The 26,653-nt window shown below is 66.1% G+C and overlaps 3 protein-coding genes across 13 annotated transcripts; 1 reads left to right on the top strand and 2 right to left on the bottom strand.

Annotated features, from left to right (window-relative positions):
• Nucleotides 1–52: 52 nt before the first annotated feature.
• HSPA12B (heat shock protein family A (Hsp70) member 12B) lies at nucleotides 53–16,678 on the top strand. Its single transcript, XM_085215015.1, is given in 14 exon segments — nucleotides 53–714; nucleotides 1,793–1,844; nucleotides 2,644–2,670; nucleotides 2,673–2,743; nucleotides 3,377–3,495; nucleotides 5,691–5,877; nucleotides 8,896–9,000; nucleotides 9,081–9,197; nucleotides 10,369–10,540; nucleotides 11,548–11,634; nucleotides 11,945–12,049; nucleotides 13,040–13,298; nucleotides 13,411–13,514; nucleotides 15,278–16,678. Coding segments are annotated over 13 exon segments (2,028 nt in total). The 5' UTR covers nucleotides 53–714; nucleotides 1,793–1,801; the 3' UTR covers nucleotides 15,910–16,678.
• On the bottom strand, nucleotides 16,530–21,744 carry ADISSP (adipose secreted signaling protein). Of its 4 annotated transcripts, none has more exons than XM_085215024.1 (6): nucleotides 21,608–21,744; nucleotides 20,138–20,243; nucleotides 18,779–18,921; nucleotides 18,128–18,266; nucleotides 17,787–17,909; nucleotides 16,530–17,172 (listed from the first exon to the last, which is right to left on the bottom strand). In XM_085215024.1, the coding sequence occupies exons 2-6, from the start codon at nucleotides 20,154–20,156 to the stop codon at nucleotides 17,072–17,074; spliced, it is 525 nt and encodes a 174-aa protein (XP_085071150.1). In that variant the 5' UTR covers nucleotides 20,157–20,243; nucleotides 21,608–21,744; the 3' UTR covers nucleotides 16,530–17,071. The 4 variants fall into 4 exon arrangements, with proteins under 4 accessions (XP_085071150.1, XP_085071149.1, XP_085071151.1 ...); XM_085215023.1 differs by lacking the exon at nucleotides 21,608–21,744 and adding an exon at nucleotides 20,888–21,232; XM_085215025.1 differs by lacking the exons at nucleotides 18,779–18,921; nucleotides 20,138–20,243; nucleotides 21,608–21,744 and adding an exon at nucleotides 18,369–18,734.
• SPEF1 (sperm flagellar and cilia associated 1) lies at nucleotides 21,652–25,869 on the bottom strand. 8 transcript variants are annotated; one of them, XM_085215019.1, is made up of 8 exons: nucleotides 25,151–25,869; nucleotides 24,220–24,331; nucleotides 23,981–24,128; nucleotides 23,234–23,288; nucleotides 22,692–22,752; nucleotides 22,397–22,511; nucleotides 22,096–22,120; nucleotides 21,652–21,941 (listed from the first exon to the last, which is right to left on the bottom strand). In XM_085215019.1, the coding sequence occupies exons 1-8, from the start codon at nucleotides 25,281–25,283 to the stop codon at nucleotides 21,802–21,804; spliced, it is 789 nt and encodes a 262-aa protein (XP_085071145.1). In that variant the 5' UTR covers nucleotides 25,284–25,869; the 3' UTR covers nucleotides 21,652–21,801. The 8 variants fall into 8 exon arrangements, with proteins under 8 accessions (XP_085071145.1, XP_085071142.1, XP_085071146.1 ...); XM_085215016.1 differs by having other exon boundaries at nucleotides 23,954–24,128; nucleotides 25,151–25,857; XM_085215020.1 differs by having other exon boundaries at nucleotides 23,981–24,110; nucleotides 25,151–25,848.
• Between the last annotated feature and the right edge of the window lie 784 nt (nucleotides 25,870–26,653).

Genomic DNA, 26,653 nt, shown 5'->3' with positions numbered 1-26,653 from the left:
CAGCACCAGGAGGATGCCACGTGTACCCAGAGAGCAGCACGAGGCGTGTGCCATGTGAGCAGCACAAGGACTGTGCCTCGTGCACCCTGGGAGCAGCACAGAGTGTGTGCCTCGTGCACCCGTGAGCAGCGCAAGACCTCTTCCACGTGCACCCCGTGAGCAGCACGAGGGGTGTGCCATGAGAGCAGCACTGTGTCACGCTTGGGGACACGCTGGGCAGCCCCTCGAGGAGCCCAGAGCCGCGCACTGCGCCCACACGAGCAGCGAGAGCGCGGTGCCCGAGGGTGGCACAGAGCACGGTGACGCCGATGGCACACGCTGGGGTCTCCATTTGGGGGCTCTGTCGGTGCATTTCGGCTCTGCCGGTGGGGCCGGGGGGTCGGAGCGCAGAAGGGGACTTTTCCTGGGGGAAAAGCTGCAGAGAAGAGCCGTGGGAGGTGGGGGGTGGGGGGGCAGAGGGCTGCGGGTGCCCCCGCTGCACGGCCGCCGCGCTCCCACCCAGCGTGGGGAGGCCGAGCGAAGGTTTCCGTCCCGGCCCGGCCCTGCCTCCTCTCCGCTCCCACATCTGCAGCTGGAATTGCAATTTGAAGCGCTGCCGGGGGGGGCCGGGAGGGAGAGGGGCGCGGGGGGAGGCAGCGCGGGGCGGCGGGCGCGGGGCTGCAGGCGGAGGGCAGCGCTGAGCGGCGGCTGCGCCCGGGGACCCCCAGCATAGAGGTGGGTGAGCGCTGCGGGGTGACGGGACGAGGGGTGGGGGTGGCACGGGGGGGCTGAGGGTGGCTGGGGGGCGTCACGGCTCGGGGGCGCGGGTGGGAGACGTGGGGAAGGTGGGTTTGTCTCCAAGCCGGAGCCGGGGGGGTCTGGGGAGGGGGACACGGGTGGGAGTGGGGATCGCCGCTCTGCGTGCCCCGCAGCCACCACGGCCCTGCCCTCAGTGCGGGGACAGCGCTGTGAGCCGCGGGGACAGGCGGTGCGGAGGGGGCCGATTGGGGGGGGGCACGGAGGGGGCTCATAGGTGGGTCCCGGGGGCGGCACGCAGCGCTCAGTGCCAGGGGCGTCCCAGCGGTGACAGCGGGACGGGGGGGCTCCCACAAAGCCCACAGAGGGGAATTCAGGCTCCCCCTCCCGACCCCACAGCGGCCCTAAGACCCCCGCGGGGACCCCACAGCGAAGCGCCCCGCTGTCCCCGTGCCGCACGCCGTGCGCGCAGCCCCGGCCCCGCTGCTTCCCCACCGCCTTTCCTCTCCCCATTTCCCCGAGTTGCTGCAGAAAAGGAAATGGCAGAAGGCGCTCGGAACCCTCTGCTGCAGGGCGAGGGGAGCTGGGGGGGGGGGTCCCACGGCCACGGGGGGCGGGGGGGAATGTGGGGCTTCAACTCTGCGTCCTGGGAGGGGGGGGGGAAGGGTCGGTGCGCCCACGGGGTGTGCGCAGCGTTATGGGGGCACCGCGGTGGGGACAGAGGAGGGGGACGCAGAGACTGCCCCCGCATGGCTACATGGGGGTCCCCGGGGCTGCCCCCCCTCCCCAAGCTCTCCCCACCCCTCCCCACCCCCCCAGCCGTGGCTGCCGAGCGCGCAGACAACTCCCGGCCCCTAGAAACGCGGTTCGCTCCCTCGGAGGGGGACAACGTTGGTGGGATGGCATTGAGGTCACGGCCAGCCCCGCGCCCCATTGCACCCCACCGCCGGCCCCGCTCCTGCGGGTTCCCAACGGCTCTTTGAGGGAGGGGGGGGGATGAGTCCGGCTCCCCTCCGGTGACAGCCGTGTGTTCCCCCCCCACCGTCCAATCCCGCAGGTGGCGGCGATGGCGACGCTGTTGGAGCCCGACGTGCGGGGCCTCCGTGGCGGTAAGGCAGCGGGGCGGGCAGGGGGGGCCGCCTCCCCCTTCCCCACCCCCCCGTCCAGCCGGCTGCTGACGCTCGGAGCCCCCCCGCACCCCTAATGAGCCGCTCTCCCCCGCGCCCCATAACCAGAACCAGCTGCGGCCGCGAAACCCGACGCCGCTCCGGCAGCGGCCCCACAGCTCTCGCCCCCCCCCCGCCCCCAAAACCCCCCATCCCGCAGCCCCCGCGCCCCACACGACGCGTCCCCCCCCCTCGTCTCCTCCCCCCACCTCGGAGCATCGCTCAGCGCCTCCGGGGCGCCTTTGGTGCGGTGCGCTGCAAAGAGCCCCCCCGCAGCCCACCCCAAAGGGGCCCCCCGCCCCCGCCGAGCCCCCCCCCCGGGGGCCGTTCCCTTTTGGCAGGGATCAAATATTCATGCCGCAGACACGGATACAGGGAAAGGCACTTATAGGGCCGTGGGGGGGGGCGCGGAGAAGTCCCCCCCACCCCGCGGTCACTGCGTTTGGGGGTCTCGGAGCGCCGCGCTCGGGGGAGTTCGGGGGGGTCGCGGCCCCCCGTCCGTCCGTCGCTCCGTGCGGGCGATTAATGAAGCCCTCCGTTAATTGGAGCCACGTTCCAGGAGGGGGTGCGGGGTCGGGGGCCGCATCGGGGATCTGCACGGCCCCCCCCGACGGGCGCGGGACCCCCCCCCCCCCAAGAGGGGAGCACCGCATCCCCGACCCCCGGCAGGGAGATCGGGAGGTCGGGGATGGGGGCGGGACGAGGGGGGATCCACAGGTGGGTGGCTGTGCTGCGTCCCCAGGTGCCAACGGGGAGCGCTGCCCCACACCGACCCCCCCGGCTCTCCGGGGACAACGCACGACTGGTGCAGCATCGCCCCGCTGACACCTTCCCAGTCACCGGTGAGGGAACGGCGGGGGTGGGGACGGGGGGGGCGAGGGGGGCGTGGGGAGATACGGGGAGATGGAGACAGGGGGACACAGGGACCGGGGGACATGGGGATATGGGGACAGGGGGACATGGGGACAGGGGGACACAGGGACAGGGAAACGTGGGGACATGGGGGGACATGGGGATATGGGGACACAAGGACATGGAGACAGGGGACAGGGGGACATGGGGGCACGAGGACACAGGGTCATGGAGACACGGGGATGTGGATGCAGAGACATGGGGACGCAGGAAAAGCAGGACAGAGGGACACAGAGTCACGGAGACATGAGGACACAGGGACACGGGGACGTGTGGACACAGGGACATGGGCACACGGGGACACAAGGATGTGTAGACATAGGGACATGGACACAGGGACACAAGGACACGGGGACACAAGGACGTGTGGACATAGGGACATGGACACAGGGACACAAGGACACGGGGACACAGGGGAACAGCAGCTGCTGGACATGGGGTGACCCCAAGCTCACAGCCATTGGGGTTCGGATGCGGGGCGGCAGCAGCCCTGTGGCACAGAGGGGGTTGGCCGTGGGGGGGCTGTGCCCGCGCCCCCCAGCGCTGCCCCATCCCCGTGGCAGAGGAGCGATGCCCACACAGCCCCGTCCTTTGCTGTGGTGGTGGCCATCGACTTCGGCACCACGTCCAGCGGCTACGGCTTCAGCTTCTGCAGCGACCCCGAGGCCATCCACATGATGAGGTAACGGGGCCACGGGGGGGGGGGGCGGGGGTCCTGTGCCTCCCTGTGCCACCGTGTGTCACCGTGTGCCTCCATGTGCCACCATCTACCTTCATGTGCCACCATGTGCTTCCATGTCCACCATGTGCCTCCCTGTGCCACCGTGTACCTCCGTGTGTCACCATGTGCCTCCATGTGCCTCCATGTGTCACCATGTGCCACCATAGGCCTTCATGTGCCTCCATGTGTCACCATGTGCCACCATAGGCCTTCATGTGCCTCCCTGTGCCTCCATGTGCCTCCATGTGTCACCGCGTGCCTCCATAGGCCACCATGTGCTTCCATGTGCCACCATGGGCCTCTATGTGCCACCATGGGCTTCCCTGAGTCTCCATGGACCTCCCTGTGCCACCATGTACCTCCATGTGTCACCATGGACCTCCCTGTGCCACCATGGACCTCCATGTGTCACCATGGACCTCCCTGTGCCACCATGGACCTCCATGTGTCACCATGGACCTCCATGTGCCACCATGTGCCACCATGGGCTTCCATGGGTCTCCACAGGCCTCCATGTGCCACCATGGGCCTCCGTGTGCCACACTGTGCCGTGCAACGCTGTGCTGTGTTGCAGTGTGCAGTGCCATGCAGTGCTGTGATGTGCATCGCTGTGCCGTGCTGTGCCATGCAGTGCTGTGCTGTGCTGCACTGTGCAACGCTGTGCCATGCAGTGCTGTGCAATGGTGTGCAATGCTGTGCCATGCAGTGCTGTGCTGCGCTGTGCAGTGCTGTGACATGCAACACCCTGCCATGCTGCGCTGTGCAATGCTGTGCTGTGCAATGCTGTGCCGTGCTGCTCTGTACAATACTGTGCCGTGCAATGCTGTGCCATGCAGTGCCGTGCAATGCTGTGCCATGCAGTGCTGTGCTGTGCCATGCAGTGCCATGCAATGCTGTGCCATGCAGTGCTGTGCTGTGCCATGTAGTGCCATGCAATGCTGTGCCATGCAGTGCCATGCAGTGCTGTGCCATGCAGTGCTGTGCCATGCAGTGCTGTGCCATGCAGTGCTGTGCCATGTAGTGCCATGCAGTGCTGTGCCATGCAGTGCCATGCAGTGCCATGCAGTGCTGTGCCATGCAGTGCTGTGCCATGCAGTGTCATGCAATGCTGTGCCATGCAGTGCCGTGCCATGCAGTGCTGTGCCATGCAGTGCCATGCAGTGCCATGCAGTGCTGTGCCATGCAGTGCTGTGCCATGCAATGCTGTGCCATGCAGTGCTGTGCTGTGCCATGTAGTGCCATGCAGTGCTGTGCCATGCAGTGCTGTGCCATGCAATGCTGTGCCATGCAGTGCTGTGCTGTGCCATGCAGTGCCATGCAATGCTGTGCCATGCAGTGCTGTGCTGTGCCATGTAGTGCCATGCAATGCTGTGCCATGCAGTGCCATGCAGTGCTGTGCCATGCAGTGCTGTGCCATGCAGTGCTGTGCCATGCAGTGCTGTGCCATGTAGTGCCATGCAGTGCTGTGCCATGCAGTGCCATGCAGTGCCATGCAGTGCTGTGCCATGCAGTGCTGTGCCATGCAGTGTCATGCAATGCTGTGCCATGCAGTGCCGTGCCATGCAGTGCTGTGCCATGCAGTGCCATGCAGTGCCATGCAGTGCTGTGCCATGCAGTGTCATGCAACGCTGTGCCATGCAATGCTGTGCCATGCAGTGCTGTGCTGTGCCATGTAGTGCCATGCAATGCTGTGCCATGCAGTGCCATGCAGTGCTGTGCCATGCAGTGCTGTGCCATGCAGTGCTGTGCCATGCAGTGCTGTGCCATGTAGTGCCATGCAGTGCTGTGCCATGCAGTGCCATGCAGTGCCATGCAGTGCTGTGCCATGCAGTGCTGTGCCATGCAGTGTCATGCAATGCTGTGCCATGCAGTGCCGTGCCATGCAGTGCTGTGCCATGCAGTGCCATGCAGTGCCATGCAGTGCTGTGCTGTGCCATGTAGTGCCATGCAATGCTGTGCCATGCAGTGCTGTGCCATGCTGTGCTGTGCCATGCTGTGCCATGCAGAGCTGTGCCATGCAATGCTGTGCCATGCAGTGTCATGCAGTGCTGTGCCATGCAGTGCCATGCAATGCTGTGCCACGCAGTGCCTTGCATTGCTGCCCTGTTCCTCGCCGTGCCCCACAGCAGCTCAGCACCCGCCGTTCCCACCTGCAGGAAGTGGGAAGGCGGGGACCCTGGGGTGGCCAACCAGAAGACCCCCACCTGCCTGCTGCTCACCCCCAGCGGCGCCTTCCACAGCTTCGGTTACGCCGCGCGCGACGCCTTCCACCGCCTGCAGCCCGAGCAGGCGCAGCAGTGGCTCTACTTCGAGAAGTTCAAGATGAAGATCCACGGCAGCAGCGTGAGAGCGGGGCCTGCTGTGCTGCCTGGAGGGCTGGGGGGAGAGAGAAGCGGGGGGGGGCAAAAACCTGGGGGGCGCCGAGCTGCGGGGTGCAGACATGGGGGGCACAGAAATGGGGAGAACCGAGAGGGGGGCACAGAGATGGGGGGCACCGAGATACGGAGAGCCAACACGGGGGGCACAGCAGCCTTTGGGGTGGGTATCAGTGGGGTGGAGGCACAGCAGCCTTTGGGGTGGGGACACAGCAGGTTTTGGGGTGGGAGCACAGCAGCCTTTTGGGTGGGGGCGCAGCAGCACTTGGGGTGGGGGCGCAGCAGCCTTTGGGGTGGGGGCGCAGCAGCCTTTGGGGTGGGGGCGCAGCAGCCTTTGGGGTGGGAGCACAGCAGGTTTTGGGGTGGGGGCACAGCAGCCTTTGGGGTGGGAGCACAGCAGCCTTTGGGGTGGGGGCACAGCAGCCTTTGGGGTGGGAGCACAGCAGCCTTTGGGGTGGGAGCACAGCAGCCTTTGGGGTGGGGGCACAGCAGCCTTTGGGGTGGGGGCACAGCAGCCTTTGGGGTGGGAGCACAGCAGCCTTTTGGGGTGGGAGCACAGCAGCCTTTGGGGTGGGAGCACAGCAGCCTTTGGGGTGGGGGCACAGCAGCCTTTGGGGTGGGAGCACAGCAGCCTTTGGGGTGGGGGCACAGCAGCCTTTGGGGTGGGAGCACAGCAGCCTTTTGGGGTGGGGGCACAGCAGCCTTTGGGGTGGGAGCACAGCAGCCTTTTGGGGAGGGAGCACAGCAGCCCTTGGGGTGGGAGCACAGCAGCCTTTTGGGGTGGGAGCACAGCAGCCTTTTGGGGTGGGAGCACAGCAGCCCTTGGGGTGGGAGCACAGCAGCCTTTTGGGGTGGGAGCACAGCAGGTTTTGGGGTGGGGGCACAGCAGCCTTTGGGGTGGGGGCACAGCAGCCTTTGGGGTGGGGGCACAGCAGCCTTTGGGGTGGGAGCACAGCAGGTTTTGGGGTGGGGGCACAGCAGCCTTGGGTGGGGGCACAGCAGCACTTGGGGTGGGGGCACAGCAGCCTTTGGGGTGGGGGCGCAGCAGCCTTTGGGGTGGGAGCACAGCAGCCTTTGGGGTGGGGGCACAGCAGCCTTTGGGGTGGGGGCGCAGCAGCCTTTGGGGTGGGGGCACAGCAGCCTTTGGGGTGGGGGCACAGCAGCCTTTGGGGTGGGGACACAGCAGGTTTTGGGGTGGGAGCACAGCAGCCTTTGGGATGGGGGCACAGCAGCCTTTGGGGTGGGGGCACAGCAGGTTTTGGGGTGGGGGCACAGCAGCCCTTGGGGTGGGGGCACAGCAGGTTTTGGGGTGGGGGCACAGCAGCCTTTGGGGTGGGGGCACAGCAGGTTTTGGGGTGGGGGCACAGCAGCCTTTGGGGTGGGGGCACAGCAGGCTTTGGGGTGGGGGCACAGCAGCCCTTGGGGTGGGGGCACAGCAGCACTTGGGGTGGGGGCACAGCAGCCTTTGGGGTGGGGGCACAGCAGGCTTTGGGGTGGGGGCAGAGCAGCCTTTGGGGTGGGGGCACAGCAGCCTTTGGGGTGGGTATCAATGGGGTGGGGGCACAGCAGCCTTTGGGGTGGGGGCACAGCAGCACTTGGGTGGGGGCACAGCAGCCTTTGGGGTGGGGGCACAGCAGCCTTTGGGGTGGGGGCACAGCAGCCTTTGGGGTGGGGGCACAGCAGGTTTTGGGGTGGGGGCACAGCAGCCTTTGGGGTGGGGGCACAGCAGCCCTTGGGGTGGGGGCACAGCAGCCTTTGGGGTGGGGGCACAGCAGCCTTTGGGGTGGGGGCACAGCAGGTTTTGGGGTGGGGGCGCAGCAGCCCTTGGGGTGGGGGCACAGCAGCCTTTGGGGTGGGGGCACAGCAGCCCTTGGGATGGGAGCACAGCAGCCCTTAGGGTAGGGGCACAGCAGCCCTTGGGGTGGGAGCACAGCAGCCTTTGGGGTGGGAGCACAGCAGCCCTTGGGGTGGGGGCACAGCAGCCTTTGGGGTGGGAGCACAGCAGCCCTTGGGGTGGGGGCACAGCAGCCTTTGGGGTGGGAGCACAGCAGCCCTTGGGGTGGGGGCACAGCAGCCTTTGGGGTGGGAGCACAGCAGCCCTTGGGGTGGGGGCACAGCAGGCTTTGGGGTGGGAGCACAGCAGCCCTTGGGGTGGGAGCACAGCAGCCTTTGGGGTGGGGGCGCAGCAGCCTTTGGGGTGGGGGCACAGCAGGCTTTGGGGTGGGGGCACAGCAGCCCTTGGGGTGGGGGCACAGCAGGCTTTGGGGTGGGGGCACAGCAGCCTTTGGGTGGGGGCACAGCAGGCTTTGGGGTGGGGGCACAGCAGCCCTTAGGGTAGGGGCACAGCAGATTTTGGGGTGGGAGCACAGCAGCCCTTGGGGTGGGAGCACAGCAGCCTTTGGGGTGGGGGCGCAGCAGCCTTTGGGGTGGGGGCACAGCAGGCTTTGGGGTGGGGGCACAGCAGCCCTTGGGGTGGGGGCACAGCAGGCTTTGGGGTGGGGGCACAGCAGCCTTTGGGGTGGGGGCACAGCAGCCCTTGGGGTGGGGGCACAGCAGCCTTTGGGGTGGGGGCACAGCAGCCCTTAGGGTAGGGGCACAGCAGATTTTGGGGTGGGAGCACAGCAGCCCTTGGGGTGGGAGCACAGCAGCCTTTGGGGTGGGGGCGCAGCAGCCTTTGGGGTGGGGGCACAGCAGGCTTTGGGGTGGGGGCACAGCAGCCCTTAGGGTAGGGGCACAGCAGATTTTGGGGTGGGAGCACAGCAGCCCTTGGGGTGGGAGCACAGCAGCCTTTGGGGTGGGGGCACAGCAGCCTTTGGGGTGGGGGCACAGCAGCCCTTGGGGTGGGGGCACAGCAGCCTTTGGGGTGGGGGCACAGCAGCCCTTAGGGTAGGGGCACAGCAGATTTTGGGGTGGGAGCACAGCAGCCCTTGGGGTGGGGGCACAGCAGGTTTTGGGGTGGGGGCGCAGCAGCCGTTGCCCCCTGCAGGAGCTGAGCGTGAGGACGGAGCTGGAAGCTGCCAACGGCAGGAAGGTGGCGGCGCTGGAGGTGTTCGCCCACGCGCTGCGCTTCTTCAAGCAGCGCGCCGTGCAGGTGGGGGCACGGCACAAAGCGGGGGGCACCAAAAAGGGGCCGGGGCGCCGGGGGTCCCAGCCGCCCGCTTCGTTCTGCAGGAGCTGAGGGAGCAGAGCCCGGCGCTGCCGGAGAGCGGGGCCGTCCGCTGGGTGCTCACCGTGCCGGCTGTGTGGAAACGGCCCGCAAAGCTGCTGATGAGGGAGGCGGCGTATAGGGTGAGGGGGGGGTTGGAAATGGGGTGGGATGGGGTCGGGAAAGGGGTGGGGGTGGGGATGGGGTGGGGATGCAGGTGGGGATGGGAATGGGGTTAAGATGGGAATGGGGTTGGGGTTGAGATGGGGATGGGGTGAGGATGTGGTTGGGTTTGGAAATGGGATGGGGATAGAGAGGGAAATGGGATGGGAATGGGGTTGGGGTTGGGGTTGGGAATAGAGATGGCACTGGGCATGGGGTGGGGTGGGATGGGATGGGATGGGATGGGATGGGGTGGGGTGGGATGGGATGGGAGGGGGTGGGATGGGGTGGGGTGGGGTGGGGTGGGGTGGGATGGGATGGGATGGGATGGGATGGGATGGGATGGGATGGGGATGGGACGGGTTGGGATTGGGGTTGGGGTTGGGGTGAGATGGGATGGGATGGGATGGGAATGGGATGGGATGGGATGGGATGGGATGGGATGGGGATGGGATGGGATGGGATGGGATGGGATGGGATGGGATGGGATGGGATGGGATGGGGATGGGATGGGATGGGATGGGATGGGATGGGATGGGATGGGATGGGATGGGATGGGATGGGACGGGTTGGGATTGGGGTTGGGGTTGGGGTTGGGGTTGGGGTGAGATGGGATGGGATGGGATGGGAATGGGATGGGATGGGGATGGGATGGGATGGGATGGGATGGGGATGGGATGGGATGGGATGGGATGGGATGGGATGGGGATGGGATGGGGTGGGATGGGATGGGATGGGAATGGGATGGGATGGGGATGGGATGGGATGGGATGGGATGGGGATGGGATGGGATGGGATGGGATGGGATGGGATGGGATGGGGATGGGATGGGGTGGGGTGGGATGGGATGGCGATGGGGATGGGATGGGGTGGGGTGGGGTGGGGATGGGATGGAGTGGGGTGGGGTGGGGTGGGGTGGGGTGAGATGGGATGGGATGGGATGGGATGGGGATGGGGATGGGGATGGGGATGGGATGGGATGGGATGGGATGGGGATGGGGAGGGGTTGGGGTTGGGGTTGGGGTTGGGTGGCACAGGCTGAGAGCAGCTCCGTGGGCACACGGCCACGACTTTGGGCTGTGCCAGCAGCAGCGCAGCTCGATGGGGGCACACGGAGCAGCCAATGCCCACCGTGACCCCCTGCCCCCCCAGGCCGGCTTGGTGCCCCCCGAGCACCCCGAGCAGCTGCTGATCGCGCTGGAGCCCGAAGCCGCCTCCATTTACTGCAGGAAGCTGCGGCTGCACCAAGTGCTGGAGCTGGGCTGCGCGGCACCAAACAACGGGGGGGGGGGGGACGGCACCATCGAGGGCAGCTTCAGGCAGGGTGGGTGGCAGCGGGGGGCGCTGCGGGGTGGGGGGCAACGGGGTGGGTGTCAGAGGGTGGGGGTCAGTGGGGTGTGAATGGGGTGGGTGGCAGTGGGGTGGGTGGCACAGGGTGGGTGGCATTGGGGTGTGAATGGGGTGGGTGGCAGTGGGGTGGGTGGCGGTTGGGTGCCATTGGGGTGGGTGTCGGTGGATGGGTGACTTTGGGGTGGGTGGCAGTGGGGTGAATGGCACAGGGTGGTGGCACAGGGTGGGTGTCAGTGGGATGTGAGTCATTGGGGTGGGTGGCACTGGGTGGGTGGCATTGGGGTGTGAATGGGGTGGGTGTCAGTGGGGTGGGTGTCATTGGGGTGAATGGCACAGGGTGGGTGGCAAGAATGGGTATCATTGGGGTGGGTGTCAGTGGGATGGGTGCCATTGAGGTGAATGGCACAGGGTGGGTGGCACTGGGATGTGAATGGGGTGGGTGGCAGTGGGGTGAATGGCAGAGGGTGGGTGGCACAGGATGGGTGTGGGTTGGGTATCATTGGGGTGGGTGTCATTGGGGTGGGTGGCACGGGGTGGGAGTCTTTGGGGTGGATGTGGATGAGGTGGGTGGCAGTGTGGTGGGTGGCACGGGGTGGGTGTCAGTGGGATGGGTGTCAGTGGGATGGGTGTCGTTGGGGTGGGAGTCATTGGGGTGGGTGCCATTGTGGTGAATGGCACAGGGTGGGTGGCACTGGGGTGTCTTTGGGATGGGTGTCTTTGGGGTGGGTGCCATTGGGGGGTCACAGGGTGGGTGCCATTGGGGTGGGTGGCACTGGGGTGTGTATGGGATGGGTGCCGTTGGGGTGTCCCCCCCCCCCCCCCCATGGGCTGGGTCCCCCAGCGCTGTTTGTGCGGTTGCCCTGCGTTACCGCTGGGGGGGGGGGGGGCGCACATCAGAGAGGGAACCCAGTGGGGTTGGGTTGGGTGGGGGTCCCACCCCGCTGCCCCCCCCCATCTCACGCCCCCCCGTCCCTCCCGCAGCCCGAGAGCAGCTGCGGCGCTCCCGGCACAGCCGGACGTTCGTGGTGGAGGCGGGGATGGGGGAGATGTGGGCGGAACTGCGAGAAGGTACGGGGAGGGGGGGGGGTTGGGGGTGTTGGAAAGGTGTGTGTGGGGGGGGGGGGTCCGGGGTCAGATATTCCTTTGGGGGGTGGGTTGGGGGATGGGGGCGGGGGGTCCCCGCCAATTCGGGTTGTCGGCTCGCTGCAATCAGTGCTGCGGCACTTTGCTTCCACCCCCCCCAAAGACAAAAACTTTTTCAAAGCGTTTTTAAACTGGAAAAATAGGCGATAGAGGGATGGATGGAGGGGTACACGGAGAGATGGGGGGGGTGAGCCCCCCTCCCCTCCCCTCCCCACGCCCCCGTCGCTGCCCGCAGGGGATCGCTACATCGTGGCGGACTGCGGGGGGGGCAGCGTGGACCTGACCGTGCATCAGATCGAGCGGCCGCAGGGAACGCTGAAGGAGCTCTACAAGGCGTCGGGTGCGGGCGGGGGGGGCGGGGGGGCGGGCTGTCATTGCGGGTTCACCCCCCCCCCCCCCCCCCAGCATCGCTGCGCGGAACCGCACGGGGGCGGCGGAGCGGCGCGCGGGGATCGCGGCGGGACTGGAGCGCCGACTGGCGGCTGTGGGGGGCGGGGGGGGATATGGGGATGGGGGGGGACAGAGGGGACATGGGGGGACGTGGGGATATCGGGGGGGATGAGGAGATGGGGGGGATGGGGAGGCAGAGGGGATATGGGGGGTGTGGGGATGGGGGTGATATGGGGGCTATGGGAGGACATGGGGATGGGAGGACATGGGGGGGACGGGAGATTATGGGGGGATGGAGGGGACGGGGGGACATGAGGTGACATGGGGATGGGGGGGCAGAGGGGATAGGAGGATTGTGGGGGGATATGGGGATGTGGGGGGACATGGGGGATATGGGGACATGGTGGGGAATAGAGGAAATGTGGGACGTGGGGTTGGGGGGGGATATGGGGATGGGGGGGACATAGAGGAGACATGGGGATTATGGGAGGATGGAGGGGGCAGGGGGACATGGGGATGTGGGACATAGAGGGGATAGGGGGGAAGGGGTTGGGGTAGCAATGGGGATGGAGAGAAACAGAGCGGATGGGAGGATGGAGGGAATAGGAGGATTATGGGGGGACGTGGGGATGGGGGGGCATAGAGGGGACATGGGGGTTATGGGGTGATGGAGGGGATGGGGGTCATGGGGATGGAGGTCATAGAGGGAACATGGGGGAGAGGCGTGATGGAGGGGACACAGGGATTAAGGAGTGATGGAGGGGACGGGGGGACGTGGGGGACACGGGGACGTGCGGATTGGGGAGGATGGGGGGGGGTTGTGTGACCCGATCCAGGGCTGCTGCTGCCCCAACGCCCCGAGCATCACCCAGGGACCCCCACTGGGGCAGAGCCCCCCTTACGGGTCCGAGGACCCCCTGACCCCCCACCCCGTCGCCAGGGGGTCCCTACGGCGCCGTGGGGGTGGACGTGGCCTTCGAGCAGCTGCTGTGCCGCATCTTCGGGGCGGATTTCATGGCCAGCTTTAAGGCTCAGCGCCCGGCAGCCTGGGTGGATCTCAGCATCGCCTTCGAGGCTCGGAAACGCGCGGCCGCCCCGTCGCGCTGCGCCCCCGTCAACATCTCCCTGCCCTTCTCCTTCATCGACTTCTACCGCAGGCACCGCGGGCACAGCGTGGAGACGGCGCTGCGCAGGAGCGAGTGAGCAGCCCTACGTGGGGGTCCTGCGTTAAGGGGGGAGGGGGGGGGCTGGGAGCGGAGCCGCGGGGGGTTTGGGGTCCGTAGGGCAGCCCCCGACGTCGCCGTCCCGTAGTGTGAAGCTGGTGAAGTGGTCGTCGCAGGGAATGCTGCGGATGTCCGCGGAGGCCATGAGCGAGCTGTTCCAGCCCACCGTCACCCGCATCGTCCAACACATCGGTATGGGGGCACCCCAAAATGGGGGGGGGGGTCTGAGCGCCGTGTGGGGCCGTGAATGGGCACCTGTCACACCAGGGACCCCCAGGGTGGGTACCCAAAGTGGGTACCTCCCACCGCCACGTTGAAACGGGTGCCCAACACGGGTGCCCCCCCTGCAGCCACACCGAGATGGATACCCGGTGTGGGTACCCCGTCTGGGCACCCCTTGCAGCCACACTGTAGGGTCCCAGGTCGTGCCCCACTCCCCCCTGGTACCGTGTGGGGTTGAGGCTGGGAGCCACGAGCAGCCCCAGATGGATGTGTGGGGACGGGGGGGAGGGAGAGGGGATGGAGGCACGGGGGGACGGGGATGGAGGGGGATGGAGGTGGCAACCTGGAGAGATGGGGACGTATGGGGATGAGTGGGGCGGGGTGGGGGTGTGGGGTGGGTGGGGGTGAGGATGGGGGGGGATGGAGGTGCTGGGATGGAAGGGAGCACAGAGAGCGGAGCACATGGGGTGGGAATGAAGGGATGGGGGGTGTGGGGATGGGGGGTGTGGGGATGGGGGGGGCTGGGCTGGAAGGATGTGTGGGGAGGGGGGCAGAGGGCTGGGGGGACGGGGGGACAAGGATGCAGAGGATGCAGGGGAACAGGGGTGCAGGGGGTGGGTGCAGGGGTACAGTGGGATGGGATGCAGGGGGATGGGGATGCGGGGGAGTGGGGTGTAGGGGGACAGGGAAATGGGATGCAAGGGTATGGGTGCAGGGATCAGGGGTGCAGGGAGACGGGGTTGTTAGGATGCAGAGAGATGGGGTGTAGGGGTACAGGGGTGCAGGGTGCAATGGGATGGGACAGGAGGACAGGGGTTAGGATGCGAGGCTCAGTGGTGCAGGGGGGTGGGGTGCAGGGGGAGAGCACTGCAGGGGACAGGGATGCAGAGGAATGGGATGTAGGGTGATGGAGGGGCGGGGGTGCAGGGAGATGGGTGCAGGGGGACAAGGGTGGGGGGGATGGGATGCAGGGGAATGGGGAGATAGGGTGTAGGGGGACGGGTGCAGAGGGATGGGATGTAGGGGGACAGGAGTGCAGGGGTCAGGGGTGCAGGAAGACGGTTGCTGGGATGCAGAGCAATGGGGTGTAGGGGGATGGGGGTGGAAGGAGACGGGGAGACGGGGCTGGGGTGCAGGGGGAGGGGCGTGCAGGATATAATGGGATGGGATGCAGGGGACAGGGGGATGGGGTGTAGGGGGACAGGAGTGCAGGAATGCAGGGGACAGGGATGGAGGGCGATGGGGTGCAGGGGAGGGGGGTGCAGATGGATGGGATACAGGGGGATGGGATGGGATGGGATGGGATGCAGGGGGATGGGATGGGATGGGATGCAGGGGGATGGGATGGGATGGGATGGGATGGGATGGGATGCAGGGGAATGGGATGGGATGGGATGGGGTGGGGTGGAGTGGGGTGGGATGGGATGGGATGGGATGGGATGGGATGCAGGGGGATGGGATGGGATGGGATGGGATGGGATGGGATGGGATGGGATGGGATGGGATGGGATGCAGGGGGATGGGATGGGATACAGGGGAATAGGATGGGATGGGATGGGATGGGATGGGATGCAGGAGGATTGGATGGGATGGGGTGGGGTGGGGTGGGGTGGGATGGGATGGAATGGGATGCAGGGGATGGGACGCAGAAGGATGGGGGTGCAGGTGGATGGGATGCAGGGGACGGGGACAGACGGGGACCCTCAGCCCTGAGCCCGCACCCCCGTCCCCAGACGCCCTCCTGAAGCGACCCGAAGTTCGGGGCGTGAAATTCCTCTTCCTGGTGGGCGGCTTCGCCGAGTCGGCCGTGCTGCAGCGCGCCGTGCAGGCGGCGTTGGGCACCGCGTGCCGCGTGCTGGTGCCGCAAGACGCGGGGCTGAGCATCCTAAAAGGCGCCGTGCTCTTCGGCCTCGACCCCACCGCGCTGCGCGTCCGCCGCTCCCCCCTCACCTACGGCGTCGGGGTGCTCAATAAGTTCATAGAGGGGAAGCACCCGAGGGAGAAGCTGCTGCTGAAGGACGGCCGGCGTTGGTGCAGCGACGTCTTCGAGAAGTTCGTCTGCGCGGAGCAGTCGGTGGCGCTGGGGGAGGTGGTGCAGCGCAGTTATTGCCCCGCGCGCTCCGGGCAGCGCAGAACCGTCATCAACATCTACAGCTGCGCCCGGGACGACGTGCTGTTCATCACCGAGCCGGGCGTGAGGAAGTGCGGCACCGTCAGCCTGGAGCTGCCCGAGCTGGGGGGGGTCGGGGAGCGCAGGGAGATCCGCGCCAGCATGCAGTTTGGGGACGCGGAGATCAAGGTGACGGCCGTGGACGTGAGCAGCGCCAGGACTGTGGGGGCCACCATCGATTTCCTGTCCGACTGAGGGCGGTGGGCCGTGGGGAGGGGGCGCCGCGGGCCGGGGGCGACGGCTGGGCGCCCCTCGTTGCTCCGCGGGGGCACGGAGCGAGCGTGCAACCATGCGGCCCAACTGTTCTGCTGCTCCGCCTCTCCGGGACCCTGCAGCCCCGCATCTCCGCGTTCCACATCCTGCAGCCCATTTGTTCTGCAGCCCCACATCTTGGAGTCCCACATCCTGCAGCCCATTTGTTCTGCAGCCCCACATCTCTGAGTTCCATATCCTACAGCCCCACATCTCTGAGTTCCATATCCTACAGCCCCACATCTTGGAGTCCCACATCCTGCAGCCCCACATCACTGAGTTCCATACCCTACAGCCCCACATCTTGGAGTCCCACATCCTGCAGCCCATTTGTTCTGCAGCCCCACATCTCTGGGTTTCCCACCCCGCAGCCCCACATCACTGAGTTCCATATCCTTGAGCCCTACATCTTGGGAGTTCCACACCCTGCAGCCCCACATCTCCAGGTTTCCCACCCTGCAGCCCCACATCTCTGGGTTCTACACCTTGGAGCTCCGTATCTCTGAGTTCCACACCCTGCAGCCCCACATCTCCATTGGGTTTAAGGCACACTGAGCCCTGGCGCGTGTTCAGCTGACATTTATTATTTACTTCCCTCGAGCTCTTTGTTTCGTACCCAAACCCAGACGTTCCCACAGCTGTATATATATATATATCTATAGGTTTATATATGTATAGGCACATACAGCCTCCTGCTGCTTTGCCAACCAAACGCTTCTGCTCCATGCGCCAGGGGGGCGGGAAGGAAAAGAAAAACCAGGGGGAGGGTGGGGGCGAATGGAGGCAGCGATGGGGGGTGGCACAGAACCAGGGGTCTCCTGAGGTCACAGCTCAGCTCCAGCCCCCAGGAGGAGAAGTTGGACCCATGGGGGGGATCAGCAGGAGGGAAGCAGCAGTACAGCAGCAAGGAGAGCCCCCTCACCCCCCCAGCCCCGCACATGGTGCTCAGGGCTCTGGGAAGAGCAGCCGTGGGGCTGGGGATAGGCACGCATGGGGGGCTCGGGGGGAGCAGCCACAGCCCCACGGCAGCCGTGGCGCAGAGCAGCGGGGGTCCCACCGATGCTCGGGGAGGGGGGGTCCGTCCGCAGGAAGGTGCAGGATGGCGTTAATCAAAGCCGTGCCAGTCGCTCTGCTCCGAGTCGTACTCCAGCTCAGCCCCCACGCAGCGCACCCCATCCAGCAGCATTGGGGTGCCGTGGTGTCGGTCTGTGGGGCGGGGGGGGACAATGGGAACGGGCACGGGGGTCACATCCCATTGACTGTCCTCCCATCATGGGGAGAGCTGGGTCAGCAGCTGGGCTGCCAGGTCTACCCATTGGGTTGTATTGGGAGGACACTGCTGCCAGGTCTACCCATTGGGTTGTATTGGGAGGGCACTGGGCTGCCAGGTCTACCCATTGGGTTGTATTGGGACACCACTGGGCTGCCAGGTCTACCCATTGGGTTGTATTGGGAGGGCACTTGGCTGCCAGGTCTACCCATTGGGTTGTATTGGGAGGGCACTGGGCTGCCAGGTCTACCCATTGGGTTGTATTGGGAGGGCACTGGGCTGCCAGGTCTACCCATTGGGTTGTATTGGGAGACCACTGGGCTGCCAGGTCTACCCATTGGGTTGTATTGGGAGACCACTGGGCTGCCAGGTCTACCCATTGGGTTGTATTGGGAGACCACTGGGCTGCCAGGTCTATCCATTGGGTTGTACTGGGGAGGTAATAGTGTTTCAAAATCCAATGAACCTCACAAAGCCCACAGAAGTTGTGCATCCCAGACCCCACCAAACCCCAGGACATGAATCCCAGATGGATGCCCTCAGCCCTTACCCATGACACGTGCTTGCACCACCACCTTAAGGCAGGAGCCATCTCCAGTCTCACTGGCCAGGAGCATCTCCTCCTTCAGCACACCCTCCTTGTGAGCCGTGTACTCACACCTCACACTGTAGCCTGGATACGAGGAAATAAAACCACAGAGATGTGGCACGGGGGGGAGGTGGTCAGCGGGCACAGTGGGGGGGGGGGATGTCAGAGGTGTTCTCCAGCCCCAACGTCTGCTGGGGGTCACCCCGCGCCCATGGACGGGCAGGGATGGGGCTGGGCTGCTGCAGCAGAGCCCTTGCGCTCACGGGACGCACACAGAGCAGTGGTGGGGATGGGGTCTTTACCTTCAGGCACCGCAGTGACACCGAGGACTTTGAGGTTGGGGTTGGGGAGTGGCAGAGCACACACGTCCCTCCCCAGCCGCTGCGACGGGGGCAGCAGGAAGGTGATCTCATACTTGTGCAGGATCTTCAGGAAGCCCACCTGGAGGGGCACAGCGGCTCTTGGGACCGAATCCCCACCCCACGGCCCCTCCCGTGGTGTAAGGAGCCCCGAGAGCCATCAGCCTCGGGTGTAAGGACCCACTGGGGGCACCTCCAGCAGCCACGCGCCGACCCCAAAGCCACCGGTACAGAACCCCGTGGGGACAGAAGGGGACATTCCTCGGCCTGGGCGATGTGAGGACACCAACCCTGTGGATAATGTGAGCGCACCGAGCTGTGCCACCAGGACCCGGGCACCGCGTGTAGGGCACACGCGGCACCCACAGCACCCACATCCGCCGCCGAGTGACCCACAGCAATTGCAGGGCAACAGCCCCAAGGGGGATTTCGCATCACTCTGCTTCCTGTGACACCGGGGCACCTCGGAGCCCTTTGTTTCTTGAGGAAAGGGGACGGGGCCCCGTGGTGCAGCCTTGGCGACACCCAGCCCCCCGTCCCCCCCCCCGCCAGGACCCCGCAGCGCAGCACTGCTCCCCACAGCCCTGCCAGGACCTTGACGAGGACGTGGCCGTCCCTCTCCTGCGTCACCATCACGGCCGAGTCTCTCAGCTTCTCATCGAAGTGGACGTGGCCGGGGTTCCCCTCGCCGGGTTGGCTGGGGGCGAAGCGCACGGCGCCCGCCTTCGCCTTGCTGCCTGCGTGGGGACGGGAAAACGGCTCCTCCAGCAGCGCCCCAACGTGCCAACCACCCCCACGGGCACGAATGGCACACGGGGGACCCCTCTCCAGGCTCTGCTCGGGGAAGGACCAAAGCAAGCGGCCCCAAAGTGCAAAGCGAGCAGAACACCGCACAAAACCTCAGCTCCCGCGGGTGCCGAGGGGACGCAGCCGTGCCCAAATCCCCCACCGTGCCCAGGAGGGACGGAGCCCCCCGCAGCAAAGCCCCCTCCGTGGCGTGGCCGCGCGCCCATCTGGCAGCAGGCAGTGAGCAGATTGCCTCCCGCTTAAAGAAAAGGCTCTTTGTGCTGCAGACGCAGATTTAATAACTCGGCATTGTCGGGGCTGGCAGGGAGTGCTGAGCCCTGTGGGGGCAGAGGGGGATCGGGGAGGGGATGGGGACCCCGATGCGGCCCCCCCAGCACACAGCTGGTCCCAATGTAACATAACACGCAGGGGGCACGGAGCGTGGCACGAGGGCTGCCGATGTGGCCAAGGCGCCAGCGTGTCCGTGGGGATGTGCCCACGGGGAGCCATCGGGGAAGCGCCACCCAGCGCCAGGTTTGTCCCCACAGCCCCAAAAGCATCAGGAAAGGCCCAAATACCCAACGGGGGCACGACCAGAACTGTGGGGCAGGGCTGGCTGGGGTCGTGCCAGCATTGATGGGATGCGGGTGCAATGGAACCACGTGCCCTGAGCGCACCAAGCTGCAGCGCCAACTGCACCCCCTGCTCCAGGGGCAGGGCAGAGCCACTCGGGGCTGTTCTGTTCTGTTCCACCCAGGGCTCAGGGACTGCCAGGAGCCCCACCAGCCCCGGGTGCCAACGGGGCAGTGCCACACTCCCACGCCCCATGAGCACCGCACAGCGGGCGCTGCCACTTCGCATCCAGAGCCACTGTGCAGCCCAGCACTGAGTGCCACCCTCCGGCACAGCGTCCCCAAGCGAGGGGCTGCCCCAGCACGGGGAGGTCTGCCCCCTCCAAGGGGTTTTGGGGGACAGAGACCCCCAGAGGGGACAAAGCCCACCTCCATGGAGCGCTCTGCGTTCAGGCATCGCCCGACGGCGCCGCAAGCGGTGCCACCGAGCAGCAGGTGACACAAGCGCAGTGCCACCCCGAGGGGCGGCGGGTCCCAAAGGAGCAGCAGCGACCCCACAGCCCGGTGGGGACGGCAGCGCGGGGGCAGCACTCACCCTTGTTGGCTGCAGCCATGGGTCTGCCGCGCTCGCGCAGCTTTGGGATGACGGTGGGGCTCAGCGGCGGCTCCCGGCCATGGTGGGGGTGGGGGGTGCAAAGCACCTGGAGGGGGGGAGCGAGGTGAGGGGGGGCACCGGGCCTCGGTTTCCCCACGTGCCCCATGCTGGAGCGCGCTGGCAATGGGGCACAGAACCGCGGATGTCCCATTGCCCCCCAGCACCCTGCAGCGTGCCTTTGGGGAGGGGGGGGATCCCCCGTGCGGGCCATGGGAGCGAAGGGACCACGGAAAGGGATTGCGACCCCAGCCCTCAGCCCCACACCGACCACACGGAGCCCACCCTGGGCCGGCCCAGGGTCAGTGGGGCAGCAATGGGGGCGCAGCGGCTGCGGGGAGGGCGGCCCATAGGGGTGGGGGGTAGGGAGTAATGGGAAAAAAGAGAGGATAAAAAGAAAGGCAAGAGGAAAAGAAAGGAAACGGGATAAGAAAAGAAGAAGAAAAGGGAAAAATAAAAAAGGGGGGGAAAGGGGAAAGAATGGGGAGAAGAAAAGAGAAAAAAAAAGAAAAAAGAGGAAACGTGAGAAATGATGGGAATGGGGGAATAAAAGAAAAACAAAAGGGAGGGGAAAGGAAAAATAAAGGAGGAAAAAAAGAATAAAAAAGGAATTAAAGCGAAAGAAAATAAAAATAAAGGAAACGAAAAAAAAACAAAAAACCCCAAATCCCGGGGCAATGCCCCAATAAATACCCGAAGAAATCCCGCGCCGCTCCGCCGCCCGCGCCGCTCCGCGCCCTCTCACCGCCGCGTCCCGGTCGCTGCCCGCTTCCCACTACCGGGACACGCCCCCGCCCTCCTATTGGTCCGTCAGGTGTTCGGCCACACCCTCCCATGTTCCCATTGGTCTTCCCTTGGGCGGTCACGCCCCTCCCGCCACTCCCATTGGCTCCGGCTCCCCAGCGTCCCTTCGGCCGGGTCGTAGCCGATGGGCGGGACTGATAGATGGGGCGTGGCGAGAGGGCGGCAGCCAATGAGGAACGAGTGGGCGGGGCATCGGGGCGGCAGGTGGCGCGCTGGGTCCCTCCCTGGGCGGCGCGGTTGCCATGGGAACGGCCCCTCCGAGGCCTGGGCCTTGGGCTTCGGGGAATCGATACCGAAATAGCGGGCTGGGAGCGGGCCGGGCTGGGCGCTGCGAGGAGGAACGGCACGAACAGCGAAGCCCCCACGGGCCGCCAGCAGCACCTTTTGGCCCCGCTGCGCTCAGGCAGCTGCACCCCTGGGAGCGGCTCCCTCCCGCAGCGCACGTCCGCAGGCGGGGAGCAGCGCGGAGCGGCGCGAGGCCCCGGCCCTGAGCGCTGCAGGGAGGCCGCGGGGCTGCGAAAGCGCGCGGCGACGTGCGGAACGCCTCCGAGCTTCGCCCCGAGCCCCCGCTGCCCCACATCGACACAAGGCGGGATGAAGGTTGTTTACCCCACAGGGCCGCGTGTTCCACTGCCAGAGCCGGGCACGCGGGCTGGGATTTCCTCGGAGATTATAAACAACAGCTCGGGGAGGGGATTACGGAGCGGCCCTGCAGGGCGCCGTGCCGCCTCTGTGCTCCTCACGGGGGGGCTGACAGAGAGCTGACGGGGGCGGCCGGGAGGCGCTGAACGCGCAGCTCCACGTCAGGATGGAGGGTGACAAAGCCGGGCCGTGCTCACTGCTGCTGGTGCCGGGCTTGCTGCAGGCAGCGGCTCAGGTCGTCGATCCTCATGTCCTTGAGGCGCAGCAGCTGCTCCAGCCTTCGCACCTTCATCTGTAGGATCTGAGTGGGGCGCAGCCCTCAGCTGGGCCCGCACTGAGTCCCGGCTGTGCGCCCTCACCCGCAGGAGAAGCCCCCGACCCGCAGGCAGCCATCAGGTTTGGGGCCTCGATTCCTGCTCCCACACCCAGCGGGGCGTCCCCAGAACGCGGCTTGCCTGGAAGGATGGGAATCGGGAGCAGCTGGGGACCAGGGATTCACACAAGTGATGTGGGCACGTGTCAGGGATCCAGGGCACGGCCGGGAGGAAGGGATTGAAAGGGAAAGCTGCTCTCCCAGCCGGGAGCAAGACACGGGCCATCTGGACACCAGCGAGGCCACCTCCAGCCTGGCACGTGCCCAGGGCTGCCACCAGAAGGGCGACCTGGGAGGCTGACGGCACTGAGCGAACATCGCTGTGGGTGCCCAGCATTGCTGTGGGGGTGGTGGGAGGCACAGGGAGCTGCCACGGGGCTCACCTGGACCGTCTCCTGCGCCAGGAGCAGCGCCTGCTCCCTCTCTGCCAGCTGCAGGCGGATGGCAGCGGTGTCACCCCCTGCAGCAGGGGCACAGTGCTGGCGGCTCTCGTTCCCCCTGGGCAGGAAACAAAACACCGGGACGGTGACCAACCCCTCGTGCAGCGTGATGGTGGCCCACGGAGCAACCCCTTGTGCCGTGCAGCTCCTGGGCACACCCAGCTCCTCTGCATCCCCGTGCCAGGGGCTGTCCCTCTGCAGAGACTCCCAGGAACGGCACAGCAGCACCAGCACTCACCCAACCGCCGTGGGGGTCTCCTGCGTGCAGCCCCCTCCTGTGCTCCTCGCCTTCGAGCAGCCTGTCAAGCACAGCAGTTACAATAGAACAGTTTGGAAGAGACCTCCCAACATCTCAGAGTCCCCGAGCACTTCAGGGGTGGCCAAAAGTTACGGAGGGCGTTGTCCAAATGCTCTGTCTGTGCACCATGGCGGACCTGGGGCACCAATCACCTCTCTGGGAAGCCAGTCCAACCACTGGACCACAATGAATACGTTTTCCTAATGTCCCATGTGAAGCTCCTGGATGCAGCTTTATGACATCGCCTCACACTATCATCAGCTCCCACACATCAGCACCTCCCTCCATTAGCACAACTTACATCTCCCTCAATTAGCACCCGCCCCACCCCAGTAGCTCTGCCCCACGGCAGCCCCAGGCTCTGATAGCAGCACTCGCTGGGCAGGAGAGCTGCCCCAGCACAAGCCAGGGCTTGCAGCACTCCTCCCAGGGGTACAGCAGGGAGACAGTTTGGGTTGTGAGCATCCCAAGGTGCCACGTACCGGCCTTGCCTGTCTCCAGGTAGCTGATCTCCTGTGCTGCCTGCAGGCCCAGCTCCTGCAGAGAGGAGAACCCACATCGTACCTGGCTCCTCACTCCCTGGGTGAACCTGCAAGCAGCCCCTATGCAAGGAGGCAGCCCTGATGCTGGAGAAGGGAGAACAGGGGAGCGCAGCCCTCCTGGAGCAGAGTGGGGTGCCAGTGGGGTGTGGGAGGTTTGTTCCCACGGCAGTGGCTCAGAGCAGGAGGTTCCCAGTGCAGCACGGTGTTGATTACCGCCTGGAGGCAGGGCTGGGATCAATCTGCCTGAATTCCTGCACGGCCACAGCCCTCCCCGTGGTGAATTCCTGCTCTGACCCCAGCCTGCTCCAAGCTTGCACGGTCAGTGTCCTCATCTCACACTGCAGGGACCAGGACCCTCTTGGGCTGAAGATTTGGCTGGGGCAGGGGAAGAAGCTGTCCTGGAGCTGTGCGTCCAACCCAGCTGCCTTTTCTGCTCCCCTTGAGGAGAATCACAGCGAGGAAGATGATGGAGTCAGCACCCCTTTGCCCTCCCCCACCCCAGCTAATGGCAGCGCCTCCAGGCCTGCCCAGGCCAATTCATGGCTGCAGAGTGAACGGGGACGTGATAGTTCCCATAGCAACGCTCGGCTGCCATCTGCAGCACTGAGTCGTGCCAGCCCCGCTCCCCACAGGATCCTGCTCCAGCTCTGCCCTGCTGACCTGACCCGGGCCAGGCACTGCCTTGACCTGCTTCTGCTTCTCCTCGATCTTCTGCCGCAGCAGCAGCAGCACCTGCTCTACCACGCCTGGCCGGCACTGCACGATCTGCCGGATCACCTCATTGGGGACGGAGAAGTTCAGCTTGCTCAAAACCTTCCTAGAAAATGACCCAGATCTGCATCCCAGAGGGCACAAAGGCAGGGTTCCTGCTGCCCATCGCCTGCTGCTGCCCAGCTCCGCTCCGACAGTGCTGTCCATCCCAGTACCTGTTGAGGTGGCCCCAGTTGGCCAACTTCTGCGGCGTGGAGCTGGCGGGCACGAAGCTGTGCAGCTGCACCATGGCAGGGAAGAAGAACTTCACCACCTCGGCCACCATCACTGGGGAGGAGAGGAGAAGCCGCTGGGGCACCAGGACTTGCGACACTCAAGGGCTGGCCCTGCACCCACAGCCCAGGCTTCCCCCAGGGCCCAGGCTTCACTCCAAGGCCACAGCCTGGCCCCAAACCTGGACTCCTCCTGAAGCCCAGCCCTGACCCCCACGCCTGGGCTTGACCCCAAGGCCTGGACTCCCCCAAAGCCCAGCTCTGGGCCCAACTCTGAGGCCTGGACTCCCTTTGAGGCCCAGCATTACCCCCAAGGCTTGCTCCTGAGGCCTGGGCCTACCTTGAATCCTGAGCCTAGCAATGAGGCCTGGATTCCCCAAGGCCCAGCCCTGACCCCCAGGCCTGCACTCCCCCTGAGGCCTGGGCCTGACCCCAGGGCCTGGACACCCACCAAACTCCAGTCCTGGGCTGACTCCAAGGCCTGGTCCCTCCAAGAGGCTGGGATTCCTCCTGAGGCCCAGCACTACCCCCAAGATTACCCTGAGGCCTGGACCTGGCTCAAACCACAAGCCTGGCAATGAGGCTGGGCCTGACCCCGAGGCCTGGACTCCCCAGGGCCCAGCCCTGACCCTGGGACCCAGACTGTCCTTTAGGACTGGGCTCCTCCTGAGGCCTGGACACCCCTTGAAGCCCAACCCTGACCCCCAGGCCTAGGCCTGACCCTGAGGCCTGCACTCCTCCTGAGGCCTTGGCCTGACCCCGACTCCAAGGCCTGGGCTCCTCCTTAGGCCTCGTTCTGACAACAAGGCCTGGACCCCCCCCCCGAGGCCCAGCCCTGCCCCGGAGGCCCACGCCTCCCCCCAGCCCCGCACACCCCCATCGCTGAAGTCCCGGGCGATGTTCCTGCGCGGCCGGGACAGCGGCACAGCGTCCACCCAGCGGTACAGCGCCCGCAGGCTGCTCTCACTGGCCGTAGCGGCCACACCGCCGCCTGCAGCAGCGGCCATGGCGCCCACCCCTCTACCATGGCAACGGGCCCGCAGGGCAGGCTGGGAGCACGACGCTGGGTTGCCTGGTAATGGGTGGCCTGGGGGGGGCAGAGGGGCCTGGAGATATTGCAGGCTTAGCGGGGAGAATGTGAGCAATGGGGACCGAGGGGCCTTGAGTGATGGAGGGGGAATCTGGAGGAAGCTGAAGTAATTTGGGGCTGGGGGTGCAGCACCTGGGGAGGGAGGTGTGTGTGTGGGACACCAAGGACTTCCGACCTCCCACCCCTAGGCCCTCATTAATTAGAGTAATCGTTATGGCAGCCCTCCTGTGTGGTCATTAAAGCGAGCCAGCCCACTCCAGCCCCCTAGAGGTGGGGGTCTGGGGGGGTCCCCATATACCGCCCTGGGGGGGGCACAGGCAGTGCTTGTCCAGGTCCTGCTGGAGACATGGGCTCAGCACCCCTCCATCTGCTTTGCCCCCCCCCCTCCCCCCCCCAATTTGTTGGGGTTTGAGGATGAAGGGGGCTGAGCTGGAGACCCCTCCTCTCCTCTGAGCCCATCAGCGTAGCATCGGGGCTGTCAGAAGGCGCTGCCCCCACTCCCAGCCCCCGACCCCCATCCCCCTGCAGCCGGGGCTGGAAGCAATTACAGGGCCAGGAGCCCCTCGCCCCTGCAGCCCCACATGACCCCCACCCCCAGGGGAAGTGCAGGATCCAGCCCCACCATGCTGGATCCAGCTGCCATGAGGCTGCGTGTCCCCACCCGGGGGGGGCGCCCCTGCTGCCCCCCACCCTCCTGCTGTGGGTTGGGGTCTCCGCTTGCACACCCCCTTTTATTTTTCCCTCTGAAAGGACAGAATGGGGCCGGGGACAATGGATGAAAGCGGCCACCCAGGAGCCAGCGCCTCCCCCAGCGCTGCTTTGCATCAGAAAGGGGGGGGCTTGGGGGAGAGGCTGCGGACCCTCCCCACAAAGACAGACGGACAGATGGCCACGCTCTGTGCCCGTTGGGGTCTCAGCAGCCCCGGTGACGCGTGGTGATGGTGGCGCGTGGGGGGGCAGCGCTGGGGGCTCAACCGAGACTCCACTGGGAGAACCGGGGGGGGGGGGGGGAGGGGCTGAGGTATCCAGACCCCTCCAGGTCCCATCAGCCACGTGCACCCCCTGCCACGTGCTTCTCCCCCAAACCACACAACCACGACACATCCGTGTGTGTCCCCCCCAGCCATGCGTACCCCACGCTGACCCACCCCCGGTACCCCCCCAAACTCCCGTGTGCACCCCACAGCTGCACCCCTACCCCCCAGCCATACCCCACACTGAGACACCCCGTGCCCCCCCCAGCCACGCACTCTGCCATGTCCCCTCCATCGTGCACCCCCACGTGTC

Source organism: Meleagris gallopavo, chromosome 35 (assembly GCF_905368555.1).
Source record: "Meleagris gallopavo chromosome 35, MGAL_WU_HG_1.1, whole genome shotgun sequence".
Lineage (NCBI taxonomy): Eukaryota > Metazoa > Chordata > Aves > Galliformes > Phasianidae > Meleagris > Meleagris gallopavo.
This window is presented reverse-complemented; position numbering and strand designations above follow the sequence as displayed.